Genomic DNA, 12,234 nt, shown 5'->3' on the forward strand with positions numbered 1-12,234 from the left:
CGCAATTTAGGTGGAAAATTAGGGTCATCTATATTGATGCTGCTGATTGGTTGGTCCTATTTTAGTCATCCTCTGTCATTTTTACTACTTTAAATGATTTTAAAACTAATACCCCAATACATTAGTACATGCATCGACTGACATTTGAAAATGTGAGCACAAAAACTCATACTCTGCAACTTGAGGTCAAATTTTGCCCTATGATTGTTTTATTGAGGTTGTTGACTTTGCCATAGGAGATGGGATCATTTGGCTCATAGTGCCTGTTTAGAGTTCATACGTCCCGTTTCATTAATGATTCAGATCATCTGAAGACCCATTTATAATATCCCAAATTTCGCCCCTTATATCACTTGCTAAAATTGGAATTACGTAAGATTGAAACATCTTACACTAAGTACGCTCTCAAAAGATTATTCTATTAAAGTTATAATGCAATATTCGATTAATTGCATGACACAAGTCGTGTAAAACCTGGTGTCACCTTACAAGACAACGCACGACATTTGCACACGGGTGTACACGACTTACCATTTCCGAGGGAGGAGGAATTTCATCGTAAGACCCACTGACCAATAAAATTGGATCGATTGAGCCCATATTTATTGGTCGAGCTATGCATTTAAAAATATTGGACGAGTAATAGTCGAGTCCAATATTTTTAATTCATAGCGAGACCAATAAATAATGGGCGTAAAGCATCCAATTTTATCGTTATTATGTGTTGGATCCAATATTTTCACACACTTGGATCCATCAAAACATAATAATGGGCATATTTGTACCAAATTGAAACTGAGTACATGCATAGATTTGAATGTATCGCTGTTCAGAAAATTTGTTAAACTTTAAATTCTTCTCATAATATCATCAGTATGAATTATGGTAAATTGCATAAATGGGATATTCCAATTTAAATCCATACTCCCTATGAAATTCACGACCTTATTCTTCCATACAACCTGGGAGTGTAAATTTCAAATGGGGTTTACAAGCTGTATCAAAATGATTAGTACATCAATTTTGATGGGTGACTGCATTTGAAATCTATATATTCCGGAGATCAAGGTCTGAAGGTCATGTCTTCCATTGGGGGTGTATGGATTTCAACTGGAATAGCCCACTGGACCTGTGTTAACACATTTTTTTCTTAACGAAATGCGCCTTGAACAAAATTGGCGCATTCGTCGTATCAACAATTTTATTTCTCTTTTAACCCATATCATATTATTTCTCGCTATGAGACAAAATACTCTCAATGCCACTGGCAAGGTTGGATAACCTACAACCAACAGCCAAGCCTCACATTTTGACCTCAAATTGTAGAGTATGAGTTTTTGTACCCATCAGATCTAAAGGTCATTCTGCGCAATACAAATATATTGGTATATAGAACTGTGTACTGACAGGTGAGGATGCTTACGATCATAGTGTCTCGTACAAACTCGAGTAGTATTGAATTTCGTCATAAATTGAACTCAGGTAAAATAGTAATGAATGATCACTCACGTTTTTTGGTAGAGTGCTACTCGATGCCCAATATACGATGCGTATTACTAAAGACTATAGCAATTTCAACGATGTGATGATAGTGACTTATAGACTATATCTTGTATTAGTTATTTTATCACCGTGTTTATAATATGAATTTATACATAAGGTTAATAATTTAATGGAATAAATATTTATTTCAACAATGACTTCTGCTTTTATTTATTTTCTTGAATTATTTGGAATAAAGAATGAATAAATTGACTTATAAATTATTATACATTGATATGGTGTACGAGTGTACGTTGCTTGCCCGAGAGTCTACTTGTCACATCACATATGCATAATATATTTGGGTAAAATCTCACCTTAAGAGTAGACATTAATAGAACAACACTTTAATAATGATGTTTACTTGTTGGTATTATACGGGCAAATTGAAGCGCTTGAGTGCTACTTGCAAAGTACATGAAACGGTCTAGCCTGAGCAAATGAACAAGTTGTTAAGTGTATACATTGCTATAGCAAGCTCCTAAAATATGAGGTGTTTTTAGGTTCGTTTTACAATTATACGCAATTTAGGTGGAAAATTAGGGTCATCTATATTGATGCTGCTGATTTGTTGGTCCTATTTTAGTCATCCTCTGTCATTTTTACTACTTTAAATGATTTTAAAACTATATATATTAATAAATCATGGAAAATTGTCTCAAAATGACGAATCATATCTGAAAGTTAAGTGAAATATTCAAGCGTGCATACGTGTTCACTAGGATCCACAACATGCTCATCTACTCATCTATCAGGGGCACAGACGGCACAGTTTTTTTAACCCCAATACATGCATTGCTTGACATTTGAAAATTTGAGTACAAAACCTCATACATGTGTCATACTCTGCAACTTGAGGTCAAATTTTGCCCTATGATTGTTTTATTGAGGTTGTTGACTTTGCCATAGGAGTTGAGATCATTTGGCTCATAGTGCCTGTTTAGAGTTCATACGTCCCGTTTCATTAATGATTCAGATCACCTGAAAACCCATTTATAATATCCCGAATTTCGCCCCTTATATCACTCACTAAAATCGGAATTACGTAAGATTGAAACATCTTACACTTGTACGCTCTCAAAAGATTATTCTATTAAAGTTATAATACAATATTCGATTAATTGCATGACACAAGTCGTGTAAACCAGGTGTCACCTTACAGGGCAAAGCACGACATTTGCACACGGGTGTACACGACTTACCACTTCCGAGGGAGGAAGAATTTTATTGCAAGACGCGTTAGACGGTTGTAAGACCCACTGACCAATAATACTGGGCCTATTTGTGCCAAATTGAAACTAAGTACCATGTAGATTTGAATGTATCGCTGTTCTGAAAATTTTGAAATTTGATAAACTTGAAATTCTTCTCCTAATATCATCAGTATGAATTATGGTAAATTGCACCATCAATGCCAATGGGATATTCCAATTAAAATCCATACACCCTATGGAAGACACGACCTTTAATATTCTTCCATATATACAACCTAGGAGTGTAAATTTCAAATGGGGTTTACAAGCTGTATCAAAATGATTAGTACATCAATTTTGATGGGTGACTACAAATGAAATCTATATATGCAGGAGATCAAGGTCTGAAGATCATGTCTTCCATTGGGGGTGTATGGATTTCAACTGGAATAGCCCACTGGACCTCTGTTAACACAGTTTTTTCTCAGTGAAATGCGCCTTGAACAAAATTGGCGCATTCGTCGTATCAACAATTTTATTTCTCTTTTCACCCATATCGTATTATTTCTCGCTATGAGACAATTAATGGTCTCAATGCCACTGGCATGGTTGGATAACTTACATCCAACAATCAAGGCTCACATTTTTGACCTCAAGCTGTGGAGTATGAGTTTTTGTACCTAACACATCTAAAGGTCATTCTTCGCAATACATATATATTGGTATATAGAACTGTGTACTGACAGGTGAGGATACTTAAGATCATAGTGTCTCGTACAAACTCGAGTAGTATTGAATTTCGTCATAAATTGAACTCAGGTACAATGGTAATGAATGATCACTCACGTTTTTGGTAGAGTGCTACTCGATGCCCAATATACGATGCGTATTACTAAAGACTATAGCAATTTCAACGATGTGATGATAGTGACTTACAAACTATATCTTGTATTGGTTATTTTTATCACCGTGTTTATAATATGAATTTATACATAAGGTTAATAATTTAATGGAATAAATATTTATTTCAACCATGACTTCTGCTTTTATTTATTTTCTTGAATTATTTGGAATAAAGAATGAATAAATTGACTTATAATTATTATACATTGATATTGTGTACGAGTGTACGTTACTTGCCCGAGAGTCTAGTTGTAGTCGTAATTGTTGTCACGCATCCATAATATATATTGTATATGCATCAAGTCTCACCTTAAGAGTATATACACTAATGTTTATTCAAATAAAGCGCCTAAGGTAGAGTCTTTAAGTGTGACCACTAACCCACTTGACCAAACAAAAGGGAGTAGTCGCTTACACATGCCCTTCTTTTGATCACCCATTGATCCGAGCAAGTTGAAGCGCTCGAATGCTAGTTGTAAAGTACATCAAACGGTCCTATCTGAGCAAATTAACAAAAGGTGTAAGCATTGCTAAGTATTGTAGGTAAAGAGAGTATCATTTGACTTTATGAGCGGGCTTTTTGAGAAGTGCTTTTCAATGAGTTTCGAGCACACACGCAAGCACGGACAGATACCACCTGTAAAGTTCACAAGATTATTTTCCTTCTCTGCGAATGACAAGTGCAATTTCAAAGTCTAAAAAATCTTTGATTCCTTGGCATGAACAATACATGTTGGTACAAACATGCTTAGTATTTGTAAATTGATTCCAGAGATGGTGACTTCAAAAACATCAGCGTGGTATAGAGATTGTATCATTGTGTCTGTGATATTAATTTGGTGTGTTATCCCCTGAGATAAAGAGAATGGTATAATAATTGTATGCCTTTCCCATTCTGCTCCATCACGAAGGACATAACTGACGTTGAACTGATGTTGAATTTAACGTCTGAAGCATCACAATAAGCCCAATCGCCATTGTAACTTCGGGCTATTTTGGGACACTTTGACCTCTGACATATCGGGGAAATTGATGTAATTATTATTAATTTATTTATTATTGTCATAATGCTATCATTAAAAATATTTAAATAATTAATTTATACAATAATAATATTTTTTGGGTGTGTTTTCATTCTTGTTAAACATTTAGATTATATTTTGTACGCACAAAAACCATTTTTTCTTAATTTTCCCAATAGGTCAGAGGGCAAAGTGTCCCAAAACTGCAAAAACTGTCCCACAATGCATTGCAAACTTCTTATTCCGATTGGGCTTATTTCAAAGTTCAAACATAACCCAAAATTAAACCCTTTAGAATTGGTGTGCATGTACCAGTTTGAACAATAAGCACAGTCTATTCGTCTATTCTCTCAAAATAATGTGTTGTGTATATCATGACAGTATTTCTTACAATATGCTATGTCTTGGTATGAGGATTAAGATTTAAGATTCTCAGACGCGGTTGTTAAAAATATATATTTTAGACCATCAAACCGCATAATATCATTACAGGCCAAACGTGAAAACAATCACTGAGTATTGGTTAACCACTCCTTTAATGTTCAACCTTTTCTCATCTAATGTTGTAATGAAAAGTGAAACATATTACTTTTACATGTTACTGAAACATGTTGCAATACTTAGTTCTGGGAAAGTACAGACTACCGTAGTACTCATGCTTTCCCATTTATGCATTGTCAGAACTAAACATCTCAAAAAAGTAACTAACCCCCTTAAATAATGACCATTATTCAACAACGGATGATTGTATTACAAATCTGTAAAATGCGTTGGAAGCAGAATTTATTTCTGCACATTTTGAGATCTCATTTGTAGCAATTGACCAAATATTGACGTCACAGCGTACATTTAAATCAATGTAGCCCAAGATTTGAAAGTTGCAGTAAATTCTATTGATTTTGCATTCACTGTAATGGAAGGAAATCTGTGTAATGATATCTGAGTGTTTTTGTATTGTAAAATTTGTATGTAAGTGCAACTTTCAAATCTGGACCTCACTACATTAAATTGACCGGTGTTTTATTGTTTTCTGGGCTGTCGTATCAAATGAGGTGTCAAAATGCGCAGATATAAATTCTGCTTCCAACACATTTTACAGATTTGTAATACAACCACCCGTTTTTGAATAATGGTCATTATTTAAGGGGGGTTAGTTACTTTTTTTTAACATGTTTATATCGTCATTAAAAAGCACCTGGATTGCCGTCCAAGAGGATACTCAACTCAGTGACCTCCTTATTATGACCCATATCGATGATGTCCAGACAGGGGATTTCCATTGCGAACGCATAGGATCTTTTCAATTTTTTTTTTTGGACTTTGCTTCACGATGCTCTATGACGTTTATGTTTCTATTATTATATTAAGTCTCGCATGTAATGTTCAATTAATAGGAAAGTTCAGGTGTGAAAAAACATTTGTGGCGTTGAGAAACCAAAAAAGCTTAAGGATTTGTATTTTCGTAATTGTGCGGAAAATTCTTTAATTTGATTAGTTTAATTGCGTGGCAATCCGTCATGAGACTAAAATCAATAAGAATTACAATTCGAGCATGACATATTAATGATGATGAGAAACTGAACAATTAAAAGTACCCAGTGTCTCTCTAAAGCTATAATGATTGTTTTATTTGTCTTCTTTGTAATTGAAGAGGCTTGGTTTTTTGAGGGGTTTTTGGTAACAGATCAATTTGTTTGAATCAAAATGCATTTATTTAGTTTTATTTCATGAAATGAATGATTATGACTAGGCAAAGCAGAAAAATGTCTTGTGTCCCAATAAAAGACAAGCATTAAAATATATTATTTTGTCTACTCTATCTCTTCGATATTTGCAAAAATGTGTTCACATTTCCATTGCCGCAGAATAAACGGCTGTTTTCAGAGCCACCAAAAATAATGAAATGATTGGTATAATATTTTGCTTTAGATCAGCATAGTGTTGAATATCATAATGCAAAACCAAGAAGTAAAAATTTGGTTTTAAATGGGATATTTTAAGATAGAACCCATGATAAAGTCTCACCAGTAACTATATTGATCAGAGCTTTAAAAATTACGCATAAAGCATATTTTCAACAACAGGCAGAATAACAGTATAATTGTTGGCAGTTTTTTTAAAATATTATTATTATATAATTGAAAGTTTCTCAGAACTAAAACTTATGGGGTTTAGTTCTATTTCTGCATGCAGGTATCATCTGTGCCCTTTTTCAGTTCAACAAGAGAAACGAGAACTTGCACATATTATATCGGTTTTTGACATTCGTTGAGTATTTTGTCTTTTATTTAATTTACGACTGTGATGTGTAACAGTACGCCCCTTCTACTTTGCTATTCAATATCACCTAACCCAATGAGAACTACCTGCGGATTGGCCAAAATGAATATGAACGGCTACGGTGTCATGCTCAGATTTGCTTGAAAATTATACAGAATGTGGAGATGGGTGAGAAAAACTCACCTGCCAATTTTTAATTTTTTCCAAAAGAGGGTTTTTGACTTATGTAATTTTTTGTGATTGGAAAACCCCATAGACTTTACACACAGCATGTTTTTGGCATGTTGCCAAGTTCTTCAAATCAGCTAAATTTTTGAAAACAAGTAATTTGTTTAAATGTGATTTTCTCTCCTTTATACCCACTGCATAAATCTGGTTTTTAATTTATTTTATTGCAAAAATACTAATTAATAAAGGACAGCAATTTGTTCTAAGATATTGGCTTTAACAAAGGAGATATAAAATGGTAATGTTAGTACTTTTTTCAATTTTCTTGACTTTTTCTAGAAACACTAAATTACCTAAATTCTAGAATTTTTTTGAGCTAACTATAGTTCCAATTTCAACAAACAAGGTGTCATATGAAAGGTAATCAAATTTAGAAAATTCTCTCGCCAGCTTTTTTTAATTAAGTGTTTCTATTTTAAGTTATAGGTGTTTCTAAATTTCCCTAAAATCAACAATTAAAAAATTAATTTTCTAAAAAATTAAACACTTTATCCAAAAAAGCTGGCGAGAGAATTTAGATATTAAGCTTATACACCATCCCTGAAAGTTTGGAAACCATATCACACTCCATGTTGGTAAAAAAAATTATAATGTGGAAAAATTTAGGTAATTTTCAAAAAAAAAAGAAATACATAAGAAATGGTAAATTTTTTACGAAACTCTAAAAATAGGTGGAGTGAAGACTTATCTTTAGTTTGCTCTAAGTTTTAAATTAATACACAATTCCTTTTTGCTATTGTGGCTATTTTGCTGCAAGCTTGATTAGCCGTTCATACTACCTTAACCAATCAAGGACGGTATTAGTAAGATCATCTGCAAATGCAAGTTTGACCATAAATAGTTTAAAGCCTAGTCATAATTGAAAGGAGCATTTTAAGTTAGCAACCAATCAGAAATGCTGTTAGATGACCAGTAGTGTCCAAGGGATTAATGTTGTGTATGTCTGTCTCTTTACAGGACTCTACAAATACCAGTGGTACACCACTGATACCAACCTGTCAATCATCAACATCAGATTCCCGTGATCGTCTGACCATCAACCTTGACATCGATCTTCCGGTGATGAGGCCACCTATGTCCGACTCGTCTGAGAAGCTCCCTATCACAGAACCAGCTAGAGATTCATTTCGTCACGGTACCTTTCGTGGCTTCAATAGGCGAGGATGGCTCATTGTTGTAGCGGGGTTTATCCTGGACATTCCGTTCATGGGGATGGTCATGAGCTTCGGGGAGCTGCTTCTACCCTTGCTAGACACGTTTGGCGGAAGTACGGCTGCAATCAGTAAGTGCATGATGTAAAATTTTATTTTGTTAAAAACAAAACAACACAAAAAAACCTGAGAATTGAAAATCCGGATGTGGACCCACAATTATTTGACCAATTTCTATACATGAAGCCCAGATTTTGGCCAAATTTAGGAAAAAATTTTCCCGAAAAATCTGGAAACAATTTGATACCAAAATTTACCTAGAAAGAGGGGCCATTATTATACTAGAGGCCCGAAAATGAGGAAGGTTAGGAAGGTTTTATTTCAAACTCGAATGGTGACCCGCAGGTCAAATTGCTAGAATTGTACATTAAACACAACTAAACGGACACAATGCAATTTGCAGGCAGCAGCTTAATCAGCGCCAATATTCCAACATTGAAACATTGAAAATGAGACCCATTATGCAAATGAGACCCATATTCGGGCATTTGTATACTGAGCCGTCTGGGATACAGACACACAAACAGCTAAGTAGAAATAGCCAGACTCACAAACTGTAAGGCCAGACAGACAATACCAAACAGACAGTTATACTATTGCACAAAACGACTGACGTTTGTTACTCAATGGTTTATATCAGGTGGTGGCCGCATTGCATTCTCTAAATTCAGTAAATTTTCATCGTCAACCGTGTAATTGAATGGGATTATTTTGAAATTTTAAAACGCTTGAAATATCACAAACAAATGGGCCTATGTTAATAAGTAATATAAATACAAGCTAAAACCGTTGGGGTTCGATAATGAACCCCACAAAACTAACCAAGTATATTGGAAAATGCCATACGGCCGGGCGGTTTCACAAGTTGCCGGCTCGATCATGTCATCCACCACCTGGTTTATATGGTGTGTCTTGAAGCACAATGGTCAACGAATTGTTGTAAAGTGTGCTGAGGCTTGTGGGTTATGCCTGCGTATATAAATCATTGCACTTTTTAGCATAAAACTGTATTTAGTATTTTAAGCCTTTTAATACACATCTGTAAATGTTGAATTTCGTGAAAATTACATTCATATTCTAAAGCATGACTATGATGATGCTATACTTACTACATGTGAAGGGGTAAAATGAGTATTCCAATTGAAATCCATACACCCACCTATGGAAGACATGACCTTGAGCTTCCACATAGAGAGTACGAATTTAACATGTGGTTTACCTGAATGGGTGGTGACTCCATTTGAAATCTACACCCTTTAAGTCATGTATTCCGTAGGGGAGAATGCATTTTAATTGGAATAGCCAAATGCTAACAAGAGAATTACTGACCAATTACAATAATTGAAATCACATAACAATACATGACATGATTCAAGGACAATTAAGATACCAGTGTACGCGTTCCTTATCGTGAATGCTATATATACACAGCAAATGAACAAACTGCGTCCAGTAAAGTGTCTGCAAACCGGTTGTCATTAGCTAAATGGTGCAGATGTAATATTCTTATAGACTTCGAAAAGTTCATGCGATTTCATTGGTAAATTAGTTGACCGTGTTATTTGAGTAGTTTTAAAGCGCAGCTGCAATGAGGTGATTGATCGAGTCAGAGTTTGGGTTATAATCATGGTAAAACCTTTATCAAAGTTATATTTTATTTTTGCTTCATTTCATTTCATTTCATTTCATTTCATTTCATTTCATTTCATTTCATTTCATTTCATTTCATTTCATTTCATTTCATTTCATTTCATTTATGATTTCATTTCGTTTCATTTTTTTTATTATCTTTCAAGTTAAATGATGTTCCCCTCAACATACATGACTGTCATTTAATTAAAATGTTATCGCTCATGTTATATACAATAATTTATAATGTATCAGACAATATTAAAGCATTTTTTATTCCAAATATTAATAATGATGCACTCAAAGCATAATTATTTTCAAGCAAATGCGATCAACCAGAAGGTAGCAATATTCACCTTTTCACGATGTAACCAAATTGATATTTTGTTCTTTTTCATTTCGGATAATTTCGAATATTGAATCGAAAACTTCAAATATTATATTATCTGGAAAAGTTGTTGGTTCTTATGAAACAAATGCATTCTCAACCCTACCATCTATAAATCGATGGTAAAGGGAAGAGTACCGATCATATAATAATAATAGAAGAATGCATTGGAATAAGTCTAAACGTAACAAGTATCGGTCTTGTACACCATAGGAAAACTCATTGCATTTTGAGATTAATTTATAAGGTTTATAATCCAATGTTAAGAAGTAAGAATGGGGTCATTGATCAGGAATGTACTGTGCAGTAAGCATTCAGTTAGCCGGTGACAGAGCATTTTTGATAACATTCAGCAATTTCGAATGATAATGGTTCTGCTCTGAACCCATAGGGGACTGAATGTATTGAGTCATGTATTAAGACCAATGTGAAAAGGTCTATTTGATATAGAGGTGCTGAACGGGTTTTAGATAATGGCATTTCTATCTTCAATTCAAATCAATTTATGGAAAATAACATACGTGGTGACTCACAAATAGAGTGCTGTAAGTTCGTTTTATTTTGCCGTTTGTGATATTTGATCACAAGACGTAAGGTATTAAATGTGCTTGATTTACAATAAGCCCAATCGGCATTGGCATTGGCATTGTAGGACAGTTTTTGCAGTTTTAGGACACTTTGTCCTTTGACCTTTCAGAAAATTCAGAAATATTGGGTTTTTGTACGTTCAAAATATAATCTAAAATGTTTTACAATATTCAAAACAAATATAAAAAATATTAGTGTTTTATAAATTAATTATTTGGTATTTTTAATGATCAAAATTGTGACAATAATAAGAAAATTAATAATAATTACATAAATTTTCCCGATATGTCAGAGGTGTCCCAAAACTGCTCTCTCAAAAAAAAAAAGTTAGAATGGCGATTGGGCTTATTCTGTTCTTGGTATACTTTTGGCCTAGATCCATTGACCAAATTGTTGTCTAAAAAATGGTAATATTAATTTACCTAAACAGATTGCAACAAACCAATGAATTCTTTACACAATGAATGATAAGAATAACTTTGAAGTCGTATGTAAATAACTTACTTTCAAATTAGCGATACTAGCAAAAGAAGTAATTTTGTCTTTCAAAATGCGTACCTTGCGAGTGTGGTTAACCAAAAATATATGCGTACTTGTATGTGAACAGAGTGTAATCTCGAAATGATCCAGTATAGTGACGCAAGTAACATAACCAAAATTACATCATTCTTAAAAAGGCTCGCGCAAACCAAAACAGACAAGAATAATAATTATAAAATCCGACTATTACTCGATAAATGATGAGTCAATCTCGTGTTTCATGAAGCGTATACTGTGTAAAATGATGTCAAGGTTAAGCTGGTTGAAAGAGTGCGAGGTTTATCACTTGTCGGTATCATTGACATTTATCTGGTGTTCGGGGTAATTTATTTCGTTACTTAAAATTTTGTGTCAAAACATAATTATAAAAGTCGGACTTTTCAGTATAAGAATTAGAAGCGTTGACCTTTCATAGCTTATCTTGTATATGTGGGAGAAATGCAAGGACGTTTCTGTTACACTTTACTATTTGTGAAACGATCTTTATTCTAATTTCTGACATTCATGTAAAGGCGCTCTAGAAAACAATAGAGACCATTCAGATATACCTTTTACATCGACTTTTTTTTTATTGTTGTTTATGTTTACATTATTGTTGTTGCGTTGTATTGTTGGTGTAGTTATCGTCGTCGTTTTAATTTTCTTTGTGTTTTTATCACAATTATGTCTTGACATTATTGTAAGTTGCATTATATGTAGATCTCAGTGGT

General features: G+C 33.8%; 1 protein-coding gene across 1 annotated transcript in view; it reads left to right on the forward strand.

The window, feature by feature from the left end:
- The window catches only part of LOC140140136 (monocarboxylate transporter 7-like), a 134,614-nt gene that overhangs the window by 81,067 nt on the left and 41,313 nt on the right, over window positions 1-12,234 (forward strand). The window contains exon 2 of the mRNA XM_072161978.1: window positions 8,126-8,450. Within this exon, the coding sequence (XP_072018079.1) occupies window positions 8,231-8,450 (220 nt within the window). The 5' untranslated portion in view covers window positions 8,126-8,230. The remainder of the gene's footprint in view (window positions 1-8,125; window positions 8,451-12,234) is intronic.

Source organism: Amphiura filiformis, chromosome 18 (genome assembly GCF_039555335.1).
Source record: "Amphiura filiformis chromosome 18, Afil_fr2py, whole genome shotgun sequence".
In the NCBI taxonomy this organism is placed as follows: domain Eukaryota; kingdom Metazoa; phylum Echinodermata; class Ophiuroidea; order Amphilepidida; family Amphiuridae; genus Amphiura; species Amphiura filiformis.